Source organism: Nannobrachium achirus (assembly GCF_963921795.1).
Source record: "Nannobrachium achirus genome assembly, chromosome: 1".
NCBI lineage: Eukaryota > Metazoa > Chordata > Actinopteri > Myctophiformes > Myctophidae > Nannobrachium > Nannobrachium achirus.
The window spans coordinates 47,177,660-47,199,615 of NC_137810.1; the positions used below are offsets into that span (position 1 = coordinate 47,177,660).

The following is a 21,956-nucleotide window of genomic DNA, read 5'->3' on the forward strand; positions in this document are numbered from 1 at the left end:
CTGTTTATTTTCGTCAACAACATATTTCTTTGCTGAAAATAGCCGATTTAAAAGCTGACAGCGTGTCGTAGCGCGACACTTTGTGAGCTTGTAAATCGGCTATTTTGGGATAAAGTTCCCCCACGATATGGATCCCAGAGTTCAAGGTGCTTTAATGATATAGTTTGGTTGAAACGGCATCTTTAACACAGTTACAAATGTAACCAAATGGACCTGTATTAAATGGACCTACATTTGTACGTACACTTACAAGTAACTAAGAGTTACAAAGGGATGAACATTGAGGACTTTGCTTTGCAGACAGAGCACACAGAGCACTGAGACTGCTGAATTCCCTCCCCCGTGCAAGTCAAGTGATTCATGCGGTGCATGGTGTCACTTTGCTGTCGCCACAGCTACTAGATCTGTCACCCTCTCCCCTCTTGAGATCTTCCTGCAGAGAGAGAGCGTGTCCTCTGGTCATCCTAGAGAGCCACCACACTAAATCAGCGCTGGCTGTGCCCTTGGAGGGACAGGGGAGACAAGTGGGTCGTCCGTCCAGAGTCCATAACACTGCTGCCGGCTGAGACTAGGACCGTTTTCTTTTACACTGCAGAAATTATTTGACTGCTGGCATTGAAAATAGCCGATCTACACTCTCACAACGCGGTGTGCGTTGTGAGCTTGTGGATCTGCCATTTTCAAACATTTTGTACTTTTACTTTTGGTATTTTAAGTACATTTTTGGTGCCAATACTTTCATACTTTTATTCAAGTAGATTTTGAATTCTGCACTTTTACTTGTAACAGAGTACATCTACTGTACACTGCAGTATTGATACTTTTAATTAAATAAAGGACGAGTGTACATTTTCCAACACCGTTTAAAACAGTGATGTGACAAATAGAATGTTAAGAGATCTCGCAAGATGCGTGAGTGTGGCGCTAACGTAGACAGGTCTGTGAGAAGATCATTTCCTCCTTATTTGTCTCGTCTGAAAAAGAACATTTTAATGTCACAATGTTCTGTACTGAACATACTGTACTTTACGTGGTTGGTGAAGAATGGCTCCAATATTTCGTTGCCGTCTTATCTGCATATTTTAACTACCACTGGACTAGCTGTCTGGGCCACTTAAGCACTCTAATGTAGCCTGACAGTGCATCGCAGGTTCGAGTCCCGTTACGGGCGATCTTTACTACATGTCCCTGTCTCTCTCTACCCATTTCCTGTCCATCTCCACTTAAAAAACGAACAATAAAGGCAGAAAAGCCGCTCTTTGCAAACACCTCCCACCTGCCGCCCACATGACCTCTTGCACCAGGGCAGGATATGGGTTGGTACTACAGTACAGTATCATCGTGGTGTGGTTTTCCATTGCATCACCACACCACAGTGGCATTGTTGTGCACCTACTGTACTGCACTGTGCGTCATTCTGCGTGATTACATGAAATCATCCCAGTAGCACCCCTTTTGAAAGCAGACCTGTATATCAGATATGTTTGCGTGCCAGGGCTAGAGACGCTTTTACAAGTAACCGAGCCATGCAGAGCATTGGCAAAATGGAAATGGGGGGGAAAACATGCCGTGTTAAGCCAGCATGGGGCACATGACACTGTGCAGGTGTGGAGTGGGGGGGAAAAACACCTAGACATCACAGACAAACTGCAGGAATCTCAGGAGTCCCACTGAGCTATGGCTTATTGGTGATGATTGCAAGCAAAAATACATCCATTTGCAGTGTATTTTCTCATTTCATTTCTAAGTGATTTGTGGAATTGTTAAGCGCTGTTTTGTCGTAAAATAGTGGGACTGTCAAAAAAGAAAATGGTCCCAGAGGGGTCTATACTCGTTCCCATACTTCTTGCCCTCTGCATCAAATCTCTTTGCCAAAAAAGTGCAGATTTACAATCTCAGGACATACAGCTTGTAGATCGGCTGTCTTCTGGAACGTTTGCCTATTATGACAAGTCAATAGGGCGTTAGAGGCAGGAGGTCTTTATTTAAGCATGGTTATTAATATCAACACCTGTAAGAAACATGGGACGCTGTGCTTCACCACAGTATGAGAACACTGAAAGCTGAGAACAACTCGGAGGCTTTACTTTTACTTTTGCCATCAGCACAACTCCCACCGCTTCTAACCTGGATAATAAGACGGTGCGGAGGAATGAGCTGGCCCAGTGCGTAAGGCCCGCTTCCAGCTGTGTGTCAGAGGGAGAGCAGCAGCGGGGGCCAGGGGCGTCACACCAAATTCTGGGCCCTGGGTACAAGGATTCACTGCGGGGCCCCCCATGAATGTTAACTATTGAAAAATAGCAGATATACAAGCTCACAGCGCGGCACCGAGTGCCGCGCTGCGAGCTTGTAGATCTGCTATTTTTATGTGCAAGAAACCTAGGTTTCCATGTCAGTGGTGCTCAAACTTTTTCATGTCAAGGACCCCCAAGATGATATGTATTTGGCCCATGGACCCCCATCTCAAAATATTTAGTTCCAGGGACCCCCCCAGAGGCAAGATTTGAGTTACAAATGTTCGCTTAAAAAAACACATATATTCAAAGATTTGCACACATTTTCACGACTGTTCAAAAATAGCAGATCTACAAGCTCGCAGCGCGGCACTCGGTGCCGCGCTGTGAGCTTGTATATCTGCTATTTTTCAATAGCTAAAGTTACTAGGGCCCCTCCACCTTGGGCCCTAGTAACTCAGTCCCACCCCCCCACCCCCCTTGTGACGCCCCTGGCGGGGGCCACCTGCCTCCGTAGGGCTGCATTCCTGCGGTGGCGGTGAGTCAGACCTAGCCTCTAGTCACGTAGAGGATTCTCACACACAGATATGGGATCCATTTCTCAGAGAAAATTGCATCACCACAGGCAGAGAAATCACACCGTGCTGTTAGTAGTCCAGCGTGTTCTCGAACGTATTCATATATCAAGACCTCCAAAGTAATATGTATTTGGCAGGGGTTGACACTAAGGTCTCAGAGGCATTTGCCCGTCGGGCAAGTACATGTCATGTTCTACTTGCCCAAATGGCATGCCCACTTGCCCGAAAAGTAAATTATCCATTATAAGATGGTAAGATATGAATTACCGCTTTCAGCCCCAGAAAGTAAAGAAATATGTGTTACACACTTATTACACTCAATACCTCCAAATACAAATACCAAATACCTACATAGCTATGATTGAATATGTCTATGGTGTAGCAACAGTAATAACAGCACATTATAGGTATAGTGCTCTTATTTTATATTCCCCAGAGCAGACCAGACAGAGTGTGCTGGTCACGTTCAGGTGTTTAGACATATCTTGTGTTGTGTTTAAAGACGGTTGCTGTTTAAAACAGTGTCAATGCCTGTTTGGCCATGGACCATGACAATTGGAAAGGAAAACTTTCCAATTGTATATCAAAAATATATATATAAAAAAATGTAATTTCAATTCAACTCAATTGTTGTGCCTGTTGTACCACTTTCACCCTGGTGTCCCTATTTTTGATAATTAATGTCAAAATTTGGCAAAAATCCTATACCAAAATTGCATGTGGACCTGCGAGGCGCACCGTCGTTCCGATCCGCACCAAACTTGCCACAAAACTCTGTTCAGGGGTCTGCCTTCAGAATAGCAACACCAGGGGCCTAGTTGGGACCCCCAGTACCCTGTTGCTCTGATCCACACCAAACTTGGCACAAACGCTGTTCAGGGGTCTGTCATAAATAGTCACACCCAAAAAACGAAATTGCACACATATTGGGCGCAGTGTTTAACATTTCAAATGGCCATAACTCAGTGACCATTGCTCTGATCAGCGCAGTATAGGGCTAGATTTGAAGGCTGCATAATAGCTCACGGCCCAACATTGTGAGCATGTAGACTTGTAGATTTTCAATATGGGGTTAAATTTATTATTTTATTATTATTACTGTAGCCATAAGCTGTTCTCCTCAGTTTTAGCAAAACAATTCACCCAAAGTTGTCAGTAAGATTATTTGAGGAACTTTGTATTGCTATAAAATTAATAGTGTTTTGCTTGTGTTATTCTCAGCGGGTCACAGAAAGAAAGAAAGGGGAAAAAAAACACTTTTCAACACATATTGTGCTGACAAGGAAGGCTTTATGTATTGACGTATTCATCTGACATAACAGATGTTATCAGTTTATGAGTACAAGTTTGCCAAAATTTCAATTATGTCGCTGAATTAGGGGGAACATACTGAAGTGCACGGAAACACGATATCACCGCTGTTTTTAATTTAAGGCTTGTATTAGAAGAAGCTGGTGGTGTAGCTGGAAGCAGTCGGGTAAAGTTATTCATGCACTACAATTTCAACAGAAATCTTCTTAAATGTTTTGATCGACCAACTCACAAGGCATCGTGGCATAGTTTCTTTGTATAGTTTCAATGCACAAATTATATATTTTTTATATTATATTGTTTAGAACAGTGGTTCTCAGTCATGATTCAAAAAAGAGCAGATCGAGGATCGAACTTATTTTGAGATTCGGGTCCGTGGCCAAATGAATATCATTTTGGGGGTCCTTCAGATGAAAAGGTTTGAGAACCACTGACATAGTAGTCTCTCAAGAACAGGCTAGCTGAGCTCCATTTAAGTGAAAAGGACCTTTTCTTTGACGATGGCTAGCCAGATTGCTGACATAGAAACATAGGTTTTTCAAAAAGTCTTAGAAGGATTCAAAAGACACTTATAGAATCGGGTCAAAATTCAAATTTTCAAGATTTTTCAAAAATAGCAGATCTACAAGCTCGCAGCGCGGAACTCGGTGCCGTGCTGTGAGCTTGTATATCTGCTATTTTTCAATAGTTAAAGCATAAAATAATGATACATAATATAGTGTACCCGTTCTGAATGGGTTAAAAGAAAATAATAAGGCAAACCCTTTCCAGATGGAGGTCTGTGGCCAAATGCATATGAATTTGGGGGTCCTGTTGACATGAAACAGTCTGAGAACCAGTGGTTTAGAGCGATGATAGGTTCTTGGTCTCCCTGTGATCCTAGATTACGATCTCACATGTGTTTACCTTGCTTAGTGTAAATCACTCTAGATTAAGAGCGCCAGCTAAATGCCTAAATGTTTACACTTTTAACACAGAGTACTTCCTCTCCTCTGGCAGGGGGGTAGAGAGCAGAGACAGTGAACAGGGGAGGGCTGGGGGGAGGGGGGGGGGGGGGGCTGAGAGGAGATGTCGAGTCGCGTTCAACGCCGGCTCAGGGCCTCGCGTCACATGGTGGGGTAATTCTGTGCACATTAGCCGGGCTGAGCCTCCCCATGGTTCCCTTGTACGCTGTAATTAACTAGAAATGAATGGCTCAGAGATGTAAATTAACAGGGGAAGTCAGATCACAGGGGCTCCCTGGGAGATCGAATTAAGTTAGAGATCCTGGGGAAAATAGCGGAAGGGTTGTCAGCCCGCCGGAGCCCCGGCACCGCCTTTGTACTTAGCGTGGCGGCTCTGTTGCTAATGGCAAAGAGGAAACTCCTCGTCTGTGCACTGCACGACCCGACGACTTCATCGCATATTGTTGGTGTCGGGCAGAAATCTCTTATTTTCTGTTTTTTTTGTAAATTCACGCCCAAAATAGCAGATCTACAAGTTTTGGACATAACATGAGGTTTCTACCTGACAAGTAGACAAAGGATGTCATAAGCCTGCTTTATACTCGCAATAGCAGATATACAAGCTCATCGTGACGCAACACCTTGTGAGCTTGTATATCAGCCAAAAAAAAGCAGTGCTGTGTGATGTGAAAACAACACTGTCCTGTGTGACACTATGTGAGTCTATTAATCGAATAATCTTGAAGCATCTCAATAGTAATCTTTTTTTTTTATTATTATTATTTTTTATCAAACAACAGACATGAAAACATTCTAATCGATTCGACTAAATTGATTAGTCTGATTATTTTGGGGAATTTGGGGAGTTGGTCCCCCCCCCTTCCCCCAGTGTTTTTTGCCTTGGGAAAGCAAAAGAAAAGAGAAAAAGAAAATGAGGACTTGGAGCGGGTCTTGACTTGGCAGAAGCACAACACGGGTTGGCGAGCTTCCAAAGAGAGGCTGGTAATAAAGGCATTTTTCACTTAACTGTCTGCACATCGACCAGCAGATGGTGATTGATGCCCCGCTCTTCATCCCGTTAAAAAGTGCAGGGTTATTTGTTGGGAAAAGGGGGAGCTTACAAATGAGTTCCCGTTGACACAAACAACAGCGTTTCCCATTATTAACGATGTAACGATCTTGCATGATGGTCATCGTAACACCACCAGCCATCTCGTAGATGGCAGCCCTCGACCCTGTGAGCGACCCAGGACGCTTACAACGTGTGTGTTTCTGTCACGTGTGTGGACACATTTGCCCTGGCATGACGGAAAGATGGTCAACATCACACAGTGTGTGGTCACCATTAGAACGACGGCGAGTGATGGCGAGTGTGTGCGCGCGCGCGTGTGTGTGTGTGCATGAGAGAGTGTGTGTGCGTGTGTCTGTGTGTGTGTGTGTGTGTGTGTGTGTGAGGACTAAATGTCCCAAAAAGTATAGGGTAGAATTTGACTCCATGACTCTATACTAGGCCCCCCTTCCCATCTACACCAGATCTCTCTGAAAATAAACAACGTTGTTGTGAGCTTGCATGCAGTAGGCATGCTGTATGCACTGTCTGCTACCATTACTGTGAGATCACAAACGTTAACGCCAAAAGCCCATGTTATATTGCCTAATCTCATTACAAAACGTACTAACGTATAAAGTCAAATTAGCTGGTCTGCGGATGACATTTTTACTACCGAGCAGACGCCACATAAACAGCACAACAACCTAATTTGCAGTCAGAGAAAACCTGTCGCGGTATTTCTTGCAGTCGGTGGAAATTGACAAAATGGAAGAGCACCTGAGTCTGGGGACCTCAATGTTAAATTGGCTACAAATTAACATGCCTGAACATTTGACATTTAATACCTAATACATAACCTGTTGATAGCCAGTCATTATGGCATAAACAATTTCAAATTCGTCAGACTTCTCAGATACCCACTCCTATATCCAACATGACTGCAGCTTTATTATGAACGAACGACATTAATTCCTTAATACAACCTGTTAAACAATCTTTGAATGTGCTGAATCTGACTTCATCCAATCAGTGGGGTGTAATTGTACACAGGTGATGGAAATAAATTGATCGCGGCTTGCACCGCTGCCTTTAACTCAGTCGGTGCCATATTTAAAGTGGGACCTCTTATATTGCCGTTTCGCCAACAAAGGGTTAAAAAAATAGTGTGCACGCTGGTGCACACATTCCTGCACAGATCATGCACTATGCATGTGCATGCTTTTCACAGCTTTCAAACTAAAAAATCCGCTTGGAAATCCGTTCAGGCATTCAGGAGAAGGCAGCCCTTATGTTTTCTTCAAATGTAAACAAACATGGCTGCCATGTTTGAAAGATTTTCAATTTTATTTACATTTTTCTTTATTATTTGAAAAAAAAGACGTCCAGAAGACGTCTGGCAGGGAAGGCCATAGTTAAAAAGACGTTTTTATTATAGAAAACGTCTTTTTTGGCAGGGTATGAGTTAACGATGGCAACGCTGCCAACAGATTATGGGCCCAGGAAGGAAGGAGCTTGGAAGCCGATGGAACCATGTTTCGACAGAGATGATAAAAATTACGAGTTATGTTTAATTACGTTTCTCAGACACCTGCACAGGAGGAGACGCGTATGCTGAACTGACTCAACTATTGAACGATAAAAGCTTGTCACTTGTGATGAGAGACGAAGCTGACGATTAGGGCTGTCACAATTATGACATAATCACCTAATCGCAATAATCATCATAATCATTACCATATCAAAAATTTCAAACAAAATCTACAAGCTCAAGAGCTATTTCCACTATTCCTCTAAGTATAACATTATTAAATTATGCAAGTTATTTGTCATCTGCCCTCTGCACCTTTTGTTTACGAAGCCTAAAAGTCTAAAAACAGAAATGTAATCTTTATTCACAATGTTCCAATGTTCACCGATAGAAACGCAATTACATAGTTACATCGCAACGATGGGAGAAAGGCAACAGATTCTGAGATATCACTAATGCCGGCTAAGGGGAGAAACCACGTGTGATCACCCTGGTACACAGAGCTAACATCTCTCTCCAGAAAGCTGTAAAAATGAGAGCGTCACAGACTGTATTATCCATGCAGAGACTGCTATCACAGCATTCTCTGTCCCGCCATTAAGCCAGGGTGATGGACTGGAAATGTCACCGGGTTCTTCTCCACCGAGCTGAACTGAACCCCCCTATACTCTACTCTCACCTCAGGCTTCCTACGTTAGCGCTGTTGTTCTTGGGTCGTCGTCGGTTAAATGAACACTGAGGAGTTTTTACTGGGTGCACCGTTCTATTCATTCTGTTCGTTGTCCATTTGGCCATAACTTGTAACCTTTGGGAAAAGTAGTGTATTCTATTCCACAGTGTGCTGTGGCTTTACTTGAAGATTAAAAATGCAAACACACAGGAATGCCCCACAAGCATACGTAGCAACAAGAGTTCATTCAACTTGGAGAATGTACAAATGTACCCATTTGTACATTCTCTGAGTATATATCTTGACAGTGTGTTTCTTTAAATGGGACAGCAGAAGCCCCAGAGAGAAGAGCATCCTTACAGTTAGGCTGCTATGATATTCATATCGGTTTGTATGTGACCTTATTTCTGTTTCTGTATGTCACATGAAAAGCCTGTTCCTAAAGCAATAGGGACACGGAGACACACACTGCAGGGACACTCTCAAACACACACACTGAAGGGACAGAACGCCTGTTTCTGAAGACACACAGACGCGTGTACATACACACACACACACACACACACACACACACACACACACACACACACACACACACACACACACACACACACACACACACACACACACACACACACACACACACACACACACACACACACACACACACACACACACACACTCTCTCTCTCTCTCTCTCTCTCTCTCTCTCTCTGAAGGGACTAGTTGAGTAAAATCCTGACAGACAGAAGAGGTCCAGGAACACGGAACACACAGTGCAAGAAGGCGGCGAGCTGATCCAATTCTCATCAGGTGTGTGTGTGTGTGTGTGTGTGTGTGTGTGTGTGTGTGTGTGTGTGTGTGTGTGTGTGTGTGTGTGTGTGTGTGTGTGTGTGTGTGTGTGTGTGTGTGGACTCACAGGAGTAATGAGGGGAAGGGTGAGAGGGTCAGGGGTTCAGGGGTGAACGAGAGAGCACACACACACACACACACACACACACACACACATACGCACATACATTCTGACAGCTTGGAAGAAGGGGGGTGCGGGGGAGGTGAATATGAATTAAGCCTTGGGGGGGGGCGGTGAGTTTGAGGAAAGCACATGTGACATCTCACGGCATGGCTAATGAGAGTGTTGTTGTTTAGTGTTGTTGGGAGAAGTGTAGGAGAAAAGAAGAAGCACATTTTGTCCTTTTTGGTCTTTTGTTTCCTGGTAACTCACACTGTGGGTCTTTGTCGCCCACTTTGGTCGCTCGTGCTGGGGGAGGGCCTCTGCCCGGCGGCCAATGAGGACGCGGCGCCGGAGGAGGAAGACTGCGGGGGTGGCGGCGGGGGTGGCGGAAGAGCGTCCTGTAAAAAAAAAGATAAAAAAGGCAGGGGTGAGGAAATATCGAGGGAAAAATTACAAAATTACACAAGAACTTGATATACATTGTCACGTTGTGTGCTTGTAGCAGATCTACAAGCTCACAACGACCTTACAGATCTGCTAGTACCGGTTTGTGTGACACACACTGGCACGCCAACTAAAAGAGTAAAGGCTGGCTTTACATTTACACAACCATCAATCATTGGCTTTCTGTCAGGCCACGGGGGTACAAAGAGAAGCTTTCACCGAGCCGATACAAAGGTGTTGTGTAAAAAGGATCGAAACCCGATGGCGAGCGAGAAAAGAAAAACGGATCATCTGTCATCTTGGCCTCTTCCATTCTGCCTGGCTGACACTGAGGGGAAGCTCTTGTCCCTGACTCGCCTCCCTGTGAAAAACATGGGGGACTCTCGTCTCCCGCTACGCATTGCCTGCTTGCTTGTTTGTTTGTTGCTAGGAGACCTCATGGCGGGATATGAAATGCAGTTGGCAGTGTTTTTTTCTTAATTGGTAGCATACGAAGACCTAACGTCTGTCGACGTTCGACGGAGTGGTACCCGCAAAGCGCTGTGCCTCGCCGCCGCTGCCGGAGGATTTCCCCCCTCTGGGCGAGCGGTGGGGTTTACCTCCCGCCGACACCAGTGCCACAGGCGAGGCGGGCACCAGAGGAACACGGCTGGGAGAGGAGGCTGAAAATGAGCGGCGCGGCGCCTGCTATTGTAGCTCAATCCAAAAACCTCTGTGGTGCTCAGTCTGTGCTCTGTTTGTTTCTCTGTGCTCTTTGGAGCGCAGTGACAATGTGTAAGCTTTTCCACTCTCAGGTAGTGCAACATATCCCAGAGACACCCACACAGGCACACACCCACACTTTGTTATTACTGTAAATGGTAAATGGACTGTATATAGCGCTTTTCTCCAAAGGGCTTTACATAATACTTCACATTCACACACCGATGGCAGAGGAAACCATGCAAGGCACCAACCTGCTCATCGGGAGCAATTAGGGGTCCTTGAGTCTTACTCAAGGACACTTTGACACCAACTCTGGGGGAGGCCGGGTTCGAACTGGGAACCTTACGTTTCCCAAGCAGCCATTTTACCTCCTGAGCCATCCTACATTTTTTTTTTGGATAGTACAGTGTGGACTGTAGAGCGGGACGGGAGTGACACGCAGCAAAAGCCGGCAGGCTTGAGAACCCACGACTTGCTGTCAGGCTGCATTAGAGCCTATGTGTGGTATGCACCATCGGGGCCATCGTCTCACCCCCCCCCCCCCCCCCCCCCAGAGCCCTATACTACCAACCCCGATCTGAAGTTGAACCTTTTTCCTAACTGCAAACCCAAACTCCCCAAAAAACAACCATTTCTCTTGTGAGGAACATTTTCCACACAATTTCTCAAATTCTACTATACTTGTGGGGACCTTTGACACTACAATGGAGGTGGATTGGTAGGGGAATTGATCCTCAAGTGCTAAAACCCCAGTAACAGACATACAGTAAGTAGGACACGTACTGGATACGCAAGGCCAATAGACAAACGTGGGACGTTTCCAACCTGAGCACGGGAGAGCAGAGGACAGCTTCCATAACGCAAGTGGGGGAGGAGACCGCCAACACAGTGTGTGTGTGTGTGTGTGTGTGTGTGTGTGTGTGTGTGGCTGTGTTTCGGTTCAGCGATGACGCCTGAGCTGGGATAATTAGATTGCCTGCAGGCCAGAGGAATCATCTGTACAAAAACATCAAGCAGAGGTTCCCAAGTGAAGCGGAGAGCCCAACCTTTTGTGTACACATTCCTGTTCATTCAGGAGTGCCGCATTCCGACACACACACACACACACACACACACACACACACACACACACACACACACACACACACACACACACACACACACACACACACACACACACACACACACACACACACACACACACACACACACACACACACACACACACACACACACCTATACTGGTAGATGTGGTTTAGCAGGACCCTTCAGCTCAAACCTGCGGTTTACAACATTAGCAGGACACCACTTTCCACTTGCTTTACTAATATGTGGAGCATGTCAAAAAATCTATTTTGAGCCATAGAACACATATTTCACTTCAAAAGTTGAATAAACTCAACACAACTCAAGTTTTAACAATCTGACAAAATCCTACATTAGGAGGACATTAGATAATTAGGTTCTAAGCTCCGCCCATGTGAATTAACAGGACTAACTACATTAACAGGACAGCTGCAATTAAACACATGAAAATATGTCACTGCAGGGTATTTAAGGGTCAAATGTGATTAAATGTGACATAGCTAAACACAAACAAGGCATTCTATTGATGTTTTTAAATCTCTTCCTAAGACACATTTGTTTTTTCGCTGGCTTTTAATGTTCCTTAATTTTCCTGCGCAAATCGCTACACAGTATGTCTACACTCATGTCATCAACATGGATCTGTCCCATATAGCGCCCCCATCAGGCCGATTTTTTCAAAGGCTTTTAATGTTCCTTAATTTTCCTGCGCAAATCGCTACACAGTATGTCTACACTCATGTCATCAACATGGATCTGTCCCATATAGCGCCCCCATCAGACCGATTTTTTCAAACACATTTTTTGACACTGCTCCTACAAATTTTGCCCTAAAATCACGAAAATCGGTACACCCCACATTCTCTGAGCCAACCAAAACTATACATTGTCCACACAACTAGGAACCAATGCCAGTTACATCCGTCTTTGTGTATACATGTGACCTGACGGTCGCTTATCTCCCGATTAGGGAGTCTTACTGGTAGGCCTGTTTGTCATTTATGCACCATGTACAGCACTTCGGTCAATGTCTCTTGCCTACAGTGGTGTGTTACTGTTTCAACACCTGACTTGCCCTCAGGATCAACCATACAAGTGGAATATAAGCCAGTAAACATGCAGGACTGGAATGACATCGATACAAAGCTCACTAACTAAGTGTTGTTGGTGCCACTGAGATGGTAAACTACAATTCAATGCAATATGACTACTGTGTGTGACTTAGCAGGCCTGAGAACAGGCTGAGAGATGTGATTTCAACATCTTCAATGTTGAGCTACTGTTAATAAAGTTCTGCAGTGAACAAACTAGCATTTTCATCCATCTTGGTCGAAGGGGGACATTGAAAATGTCATGACTGAGGGGTCAATAGACTTAAGCTTTGTGAAGTTAACTTTACAGCTCGTCTGTTATTCTTGACTTCTTTAGAGATTTTCATAAGAGATTTACTGGAAGGGTTATAAGACCAAAAACTATAGCTGAAAAACACACCAATCATGAACAAGGTTCAACATTTATTTTTTGTAGGACACAGGAATGTAGCCCTGCCCCGCTGTAATCAGACAAAATTCGGGGAAGACCGCCAAAGCACCTCAGACCGTAGGGATGGGACAATATACGATATTATCGTTTATCGTGATAAAAAACACTCACAATAATCATATTGTGGAGATTTAATTTATCGTGATATCATCCTCTGTCATACACTGGGATCAATTCACCTTTTATTTGCCGAGCTGCATATCCAGTACTATTTAAACCCTCTATAATTGGTAAAAGGTACATAATATATGTACTTGATACAGTAGTTTTTCACTCTCTACCAAATCTCTTTGCCAAAAAATAGACGATCTACAAGCTCACAATGCTTCGTGCTGCGAGCTTGTAGATCTGCATGATTACTGCATGATTGATCTGTCGCAAAGCCCTCTCCCTAACTGTGAGGATTGGACGACAGCGTAGCAAAACACTTCCACCCAAAGTTGGCTCCCATAACCCGCTAAAAAGCCCGTACCTTGGCCCCCCATCGACCGGGAGAGACGGGGCCAGCACCCAGGGGGTACCCAGGGGCCCAGCCACCGCCAAGGCTCCCCACGGACCCCCTGGGAAAAAAATATGGGAAAATAGTCAAAAGTAGCCGATCATAAATGTGACCCGATTAGGGAGTCTTACTGGTATATAGGCAAATTAATATCAAAAACATTTATATTACATTATTACGGCCATGGTGAAACGTTGCTGCTGGGGGACCTGCTACAGTGATTATAGCTACCCAGAACATTTGAAGGGAGCATTTTTCAAATCATTTTCCGAAACCAAAATCTGCCTTAGACTGCAGCCTGTCGATTGTAGGTATAAATTATCGATACATTTGTTGTTTTTGGGTCAGTTTTAAGTGCACTGCAATTAAGCAATGACATTGTTTTTTCCAGCGGGTAAATGCACAGGAAGAAAAATTAAGTGAATCTTTAAAATATAGCAGATCCACAAGTCTAGGTATGCAGGTCGCCGGTTCGATTCCCGATCCGGACGACCTTTGCCACATGTCATTCCCCATCTCTCTCCCCATTTCCTGTCTGTCTACTATCCTAACAAATAAAGGCATAAAAAGCCCAAAAAACTAATCTTAAAAAAAAAGAAAGTCAGGTCTGAGATTTATCACCCAGCCCTACTTTAATGTTGAGTTACATGTTGTATGACATCATTTTTGTAGCTGCAAGGAATAATTATGGCAATTATAATTTGATAATTGATTTGCAGTATCTCATAAGCTACAGTGCGTTACTGCATCCCCATTATTCAGTTGCCTGCAAATGTATAAATAGGCTACTTTTTCCAGAATTATGTTTAATACCAGCGTTAGTCCAGAAACCCCCACATTTACATAAATCAAAACATCTATTTTCAATAAAGTAGTAAATGAGGATCTCCCTCAATTGATCTTTTCGAGAAATTAAATAAAGGTTGAATGAATGCAAATCTTTTGTATTGCTAAATGCTCATGATGTCCCCGAACATGCCATGACAAGGCAAATGTTTTCTTTGGATATTAATGTTATCACCACCGGCACCACCAAGATGGTTACTTTGTCAACTATCATTATTCTGATATTGCTACCATGCTGTTATGTAAAAATGTTCATATTCTGTTCACACAGTGGTTCTCAAAGTGAATTCCAGGTTGGAATCCACTTTGAGAACCACTGTTCAGGCCCAGGGACTCTGACACTGTTGTTTTTGACAACAAATTTTGATTTAGTTTTGAATAAAATGTCATTTAATTTTAGTCATAATTTAGTGACCTGAAGAGTTTTAGTTTTAGTCTAATTTTAGTCGACTAAATATCAAACATTTTTAGGCGACTAAATCTACAGTTCATTTAGTCAACTAAAATGTATTTTGGCAGGCCTTGATGGCATCGTAATGAGTGATTTTACACTTGGTTGTGTGCTGAAAATAGCAGATCTACAAGCTCACAACGCGTTGCGCGACACGTTGTGAGCTTGTAGATCTGCTATTTTCAGCACGCAACACTTGAGAACAACCAAACATAAAATGACTCTCTACTCCACTAGTCCCTCCCTAACGTTTTAGTCTAGTTTTGATTTTGTTGACGAAATTGTCAATATAATTAGTCTTAGTTTTAGTCATCACAGCTTAGTTTTTATTTAGTTTTTGTCAGTGAAAGAAATGCAATCGACAAATACTTTTCGTCATAGTTTTAGTCAACAACATCTACACTGCTCTGACAGTACAAATGGAACCAAATGAACACTAAGTCTCATGATGCAAGGTTAAATTAACATTATCTGTCTGTCTGTCTGTCTGTCTGTCTGTCTGTCTGTCTGTCTGTCTGTCTGTCTATCTGCCTGCCTGCCTGCCTGTTTGTCTGCCGATTGTTAACCAATTTGAGTTAAGCTCTCCTCCACTCTTTTTAAAGATTTCACCTTGTGCAGGGAAACCCTTTCACTCATTCTTTCCACTGTAGCCCACTTGCTGATTACTAGCTTGCAATGCAATCAGCCACTGATCAAATTCACCTGTGCTGCCTGCCCATCGCCATCCCCCATCTCCCTCACTGCACTCACTCAAAACTGTGTGAGTGAGAAGCTGCCCCTCCCCCCACAGTCAGTTGGTTTGTTTGTATGCAGTCTGTACAAGGCAAGGCTTTAAATACTGTGAATATGTGTGAAAGTAAATCCTACGTGTTACTTTATGCTTAGGGTAGTCTTACTAGTGACTATATACAAATGGAACCAAATGGAACTCATAATCTGTGTAATCTATGCACATGGCTTATTTTTTTGTTCTGGTTAGTTAAAGCAGTGGTTCTCAACCTCTGGGTCAGGGAATTATTTTGGGGAGGGGGTCCCCAGATGATTATCTAAATGACTGTGCACCATTGCTTTCTCTCTGAACAGTAAACATACAGCATAAGGTTTAAGTGTATAGTAGGGCAGGAGAGAGGGGTCTACCAGCACCCCAATGACATGTTTTCGAAACCTGTTTTTTTTGGACCGTTATGATGTCTAGTTATGATTTCTGCTTGTTGCCGTCGCCAACTAATACCCCATGGGGTTCATTTTTAACCTTTTCTCACAACTATTCCCAATCTGAACCATACAATGGTCATAACAGAAAATGCCATAACGCTTGATGTAAACAACCTACAGGGACAAATGAACACACTTTTCTATATGATTTTGACCCAGGGAATTCATTAAAGTGGTTATTTTTAACATTTAAGCACATCTTGACCCTATTTCAGGACAGAAACTGCGAAAAATAACCCAAAATTGTTCAAAACACGTCTATACTTCTCTTTGTACAGATAAATTAAGGTGTATTCTTTTTATACCACAGGTTTTTTAGGACCCTTATGATGTCTAGTTATGAGTTCTGCTTGTTGCCGTGGTCAACTAATGGCCCATGGGGTTAATTTTTAACCTTTTCTCACAACTATCCCCAATCTCAACCATACAATGGACATAACAGAAAATGCCATCACTCTTGATGTAAACAACCTACAGGGACAAATGAACACACTTTTCTATATGATTTTGACACAAGGAATTCATTTCCGGCATCGTTTTTAACATTAAAGCACATCTTGACCCTATTTCAGGACAGAAACAGCAAAAAACGACCAGAAATGTTCAAAACACATCTATATTTCTCTTTGTACAAATACATTAACGTGTATTCTTTTATACCACATGTTTTTTAGGACCCTTATGGTGTCTAGTTATGATTTCTTCTTGTTGCCGTGGTCAACTAATGTCCCATGGGGTTCATTTTTAACCTTTTTACATCTATCCCCAATCTGGACCATACAATGGACATAACAAAATGCCTTAACTCTTGAAGTAAACAACCTACAGGGACAAATGAACACATTTTTCTATATGATTTTGACACAAGGAATTTATTTACGTCATAATTTTTAACATTCAAGCACATCTTGACCCTATTTCAGGGCAGAAACAGCGTAAAACGACCAGAAAATGTTCAAAAACATCTATATTTCTCTTTGTACATATAAATATTAAGGTGTATTCTTTTTATACCACTTGTTTTTTGAACCCTAATGGTGTCTAGACAATATTGCTTCTTGTTGCCGTGGTCAATCAACGTGGCTTGGGGTTCATTTTAACCCTTTCTTACACCTATCCCCAAAACAAAACATAAGATGGAGATAATAGAAAATACCATAACTCTTGAAGTAAACAACATACAGAGACAAATCAACACATTTTCTCACATAATTTGCACCCAAGGAACTCATTAACGTGGTTATTATTAAGATTCAAGCACATTTTGACACTACTTCATGGCAGAAACTGCAAAAGATTTGCAGAAAATATTCAAATCACATCTTTATCTCTATATCTATATTCTCTTTGTACAACATTTCTAAGGTCACACGTCATGTTTCTTAGTATCCTAATGGTGTCTAGTGTCAAGATTTAGTAGTGTTGCCCAACTCATGTCCCATGGGGTTCATGTTTTTTCCCCAGATATGTTTTTGGGCTTTTATGCCTTTATTGACAGGACAGTAGACTGACAAAAAACAAGGGAGAGAGAGTGACACGCAGCAAATCTGGACGGGCTCGGGGATCGAAACAGCGACCCACCGCAGGCTACACAAAGCCTACTGTATGTGGGATGCGGCCCAGACCATTTTGAATCGATGTCCGTAAGTTATCAAAGAACAATTTCACTGGTCAGTGTCTTCCATCTCATCAAACTACACCTCATCCTCTTCCGATATCATCATCATTATCATCACTGAGGACAGCCAACAGGTCAATGAGAGATTGGGGAAGAATTGGCCCACAAGACCAGACAGGCTCCAAAGTCCATCCTTCCGTCTTCTGCCACCCCTGACCTTCGTCATAGGTTTATGCCCCCACAAGATTGGCTCAGCTGCTGGCTTGTAACAGGCCACTTTGGATAAGTGCATATTGGCAGAGGGGCAGGTGGGCAAAATGCACTCTAGACCTGCTGAAGAGGGTCTCGTCTTCTCCCACCAGTTTATTCAGCATCTTGCTCCTATCATAGTTCACTGATGTATCACGTGCTTGATTTTACATCACACACGCGAAGGTTTCCAGCTGCTCCTACACTTCCGGCTTCAACTTACACTCATCGCCAAGCATTTCTCTCAAAATGTTGCATTATGTATAATGCAACATTTTGAGAGACCATATTTAGCAATAATCGAAACAATCATTCTACAGCCGGCTGGGCAATGAGTGTAAGTTGAAGCCGGAAGTGCAGGAACAGCTGGAAGCCTTCACGTGTGTGATGTAAAATCAAGCACGCGAGACATCAGTTGACCAGGCTAGGAGCAAGATGCTGAATGAACTGGTGGGTGAAGACGAGACCCTCTGCAGCAGGTCTAGAGTGCATTTTGCCTGCCTGCCCCTCTGCCAATATGCTCATCCCCCACATCCAGCGGGTGAACTATAGAGTGAGTGGCCTGTTACAAGCCAGCAGCTGAGCCAATCTTGTGGGGGCCTAAACCTATGACGAAGGTCAGGGGTGGCAGAAGATGGAAGGATGGACTTTGGAGCCTGTCTGGTCTTGTGGGCCAATTCTTCCCCAATCTCTCATTGACCTGTTGGCTGTCCTCAGTGATGATAATGATGATGATATCGGAAGAGGATGAGGTGGAGTTTGATGAGATGGAAGACACTGACCAGTGAAATTGTTCTTTGATAACTTACGGACATCGATTCAAAATGGTCTGGGCGCATCCCACATACAGTAGGCTTTGTGTAGCCTGCGGTGGGTCGCTGTTTCGATCCCCGAGCCCGTCCAGATTTGCTGCGTGTCACTCTCTCTCCCTGTTTCCTGTCAGTCTACTGTCCTGTCAATAAAGGCATAAAAGCCCAAAAACATATCTGGGGAAAAAACATGAACCCCATGGGACATGAGTTGGGCAACACTACTAAATCTTGACACTAGACACCATTAGGGTACTAAGAAACATGACGTGTGACCTTAGAAATGTTGTACAAAGAGAATATAGATATAGAGATATAGATGTGATTTGAATATTTTCTGCAAATCTTTTGCAGTTTCTGCCATGAAGTAGTGTCAAAATGTGCTTGAATCTTAATAATAACCACGTTAATGAGTTCCTTGGGTGCAAATTATGTGGGAAAATGTGTTGATTTGTCTCTGTATGTTGTTTACTTCAAGAGTTATGGTATTTTCTATTATCTCCATCTTATGTTTTGTTTTGGGGATAGGTGTAAGAAAGGGTTAAAATGAACCCCAAGCCACGTTGATTGACCACGGCAACAAGAAGCAATATTGTCTAGACACCATTAGGGTTCAAAAAACAAGTGGTATAAAAAGAATACACCTTAATATTTATATGTACAAAGAGAAATATAGATGCTTTTGAACATTTTCTGGTCGTTTTACGCTGTTTCTGCCCTGAAATAGGGTCAAGATGAGCTTGAATGTTAAAAATTATGACGTAAATAAATTCCTTGTGTCAAAATCATATAGAAAAATGTGTTCATTTGTCCCTGTAGGTTGTTTACTTCAAGAGTTAAGGCATTTTGTTATGTCCATTGTATGGTCCAGATTGGGGATAGATGTAAAAAGGTTAAAAATGAACCCCATGGGACATTAGTTGACCACGGCAACAAGAAGAAATCATAACTAGACACCATAAGGGTCCTAAAAAACATGTGGTATAAAAAGAATACACGTTAATGTATTTGTACAAAGAGAAATATAGATGTGTTTTGAACATTTCTGGTCGTTTTTCGCTGTTTCTGTCCTGAAATAGGGTCAAGATGTGCTTTAATGTAAAAAATGATGCCGGAAATGAATTCCTTGTGTCAAAATCATATAGAAAAGTGTGTTCATTTGTCCCTGTAGGTTGTTTACATCAAGAGTGATGGCATTTTCTGTTATGTCCATTGTATGGTTGAGATTGGTGATAGTTGTGAGAAAAGGTTAAAAATTAACCCCATGGGAAATTAGTTGACCACGGCAACAAGCAGAAATCATAACTAGACATCATAAGGGTCCTAAAAAACCTGTGGTATGAAAATAATACACCTTAATTTATCTGTACAAAGAGAAGTATAGACGTGTTTTGATCATTTTTGGGTTATTTTTCGCCGTTTCTGACCTGAAATAGGGTCAAGATGTGCTTTAATGTTAAAAATAACCACTTTCATGAATTCCCTGGGTCAAAATCATATAGAAAAGTGTGTTCATTTGTCCCTGTAGGTTGTTTACATCAAGAGTTATGGCATTTTCTGTTATGACCATTGTATGGTTCAGATTGGGAATAGTTGTGAGAAAAGGTTAAAAATGAACCCCATGGGGCATTAGTTGGCGACGGCAACAAGCAGAAATCATAACTAGACATCATAACGGTCCAAAAAAAACAGGTTTCGAAAACATGTCATTGGGGTGCTGGTAGACCCCTCTCTCCTGCCCTACTAGTAAGGGTATCTTCAGATTTCTAAAGTACCCTTCCGTAATCAATGGGGGCAATTTACCCCTTTTTGTGCAGATATATGACCGATTTGTTGCATGTCTGAGTCATCATGACATCACTGAGATGCCATAGACTCCTACCTACCCACTGTCTGACGTGACCTGCCGGCAGGGCCGGTTCCTGGCATAAGCAACATAAGCGGTCGCTTATAGGGCCACAACCATAAGGGGGCCACATCACAGGGAGAAGACTGCAATGCGTTTTGAGCTTGTAGATCAGCTATTTTTCATTATATGCATTGTGGAGTGAGTGTGAAGTGGCCCTCTCGACATGTGGCCAAGAAGGTTAATATCGGAATACTGATATATTATTGATTTCAGCTGTTACCCACTTTAATTACTTCAGTCTATAGTAGTAGCATAATGACCAGTCTTTTTTGTCAATGTATTTGCATTTCATAAGGTTAACATACAAACATATAAATGTATTTGAAATTAAATAATAATGTTACTTTTCAGGATTCCAGTTAAAAAAATAGCTAAAAAGAATACAGGATTCCAATTTAAAAAAAATAGAAAATAATGGATCATCGCAATGCTTGTAGATCTATTTTTTTACAATATGCATTGTGGCCCTCTGGAGTGATTGTGAAATATAGTTGCCCTCTCCATCATCTAAGTTGCCTACTCCTACCCTATCCAAATGCTACTTATTATTTAATGTGCAATAAAAATTAAGATCTCACACAAGACACAACAGAATTGAAAATATGCCACATACTGTAGAGTTGAATAGGCCTACAAGTTGCAATTTGAGACCAAAAGAACACAGGATGAAGGTGTGTGATGTTTTGTATGAATCTGATTCAAATCAATTGTTGTTTTTTCTTGTTATAACATTACACTCATGTTTTTGGACAAATTAAACAGTGTCTAGAAATAGACACTGTGTGTTATAGGTAGAACTGTCTGATCTGTGCCAAAATGCAGATTTCTATGCATTTCTGGGGTTTTGACCGCCCCTCAAAACCCCCATTTTTTTCGTCCGCCCGCCTTGCGGGCGGCCAGGATGTATCCCGTATTTGAATCTCTAGGAGTTGGCAACCCTATGTGTGTAGTTAGTAGATACATGCTTGAGTGCTAACAACAGACACCACGTTCTACTAGATAGAAGAAGACGTTATTATTTATAACTTTGGTTTTGGCGATTCAAAGACAGTTAATAAGTGCGAGCGTCCGTCAGTGGGGGGCCACCTAAAATAATCTTGCTTAGGGCCACCTGAACCCTAGAACCGGCCCTGCCTGCCGGATGCACCCACGCACACGCGCACACACGCACCTCATCCCGGATTGTATAACAGATTTCTTAAGCCCGGTTCACAATGCAACATGCTAGCCCAGATGATCCTTTTGCCGTCCTATAACCTAAAAGCCTAACATGGGTTGTGACAGCACTGAGAGTAGAGACGTGCTACAGCCA

At 42.7% G+C, this 21,956-nt stretch overlaps 1 protein-coding gene across 1 annotated transcript in view; it reads right to left on the reverse strand.

Annotated features, from left to right (window-relative positions):
- Positions 1 to 21,956, reverse strand: part of sh3rf1 (SH3 domain containing ring finger 1) — a gene marked incomplete at its 5' end in the record, with an annotated part of 85,607 nt that overhangs the window by 8,267 nt on the left and 55,384 nt on the right. Inside the window, one exon of the mRNA XM_080723590.1 lies at positions 9,542 to 9,669. Coding sequence (XP_080579716.1) covers positions 9,542 to 9,669 — 128 coding nt within the window. The remainder of the gene's footprint in view (positions 1 to 9,541; positions 9,670 to 21,956) is intronic.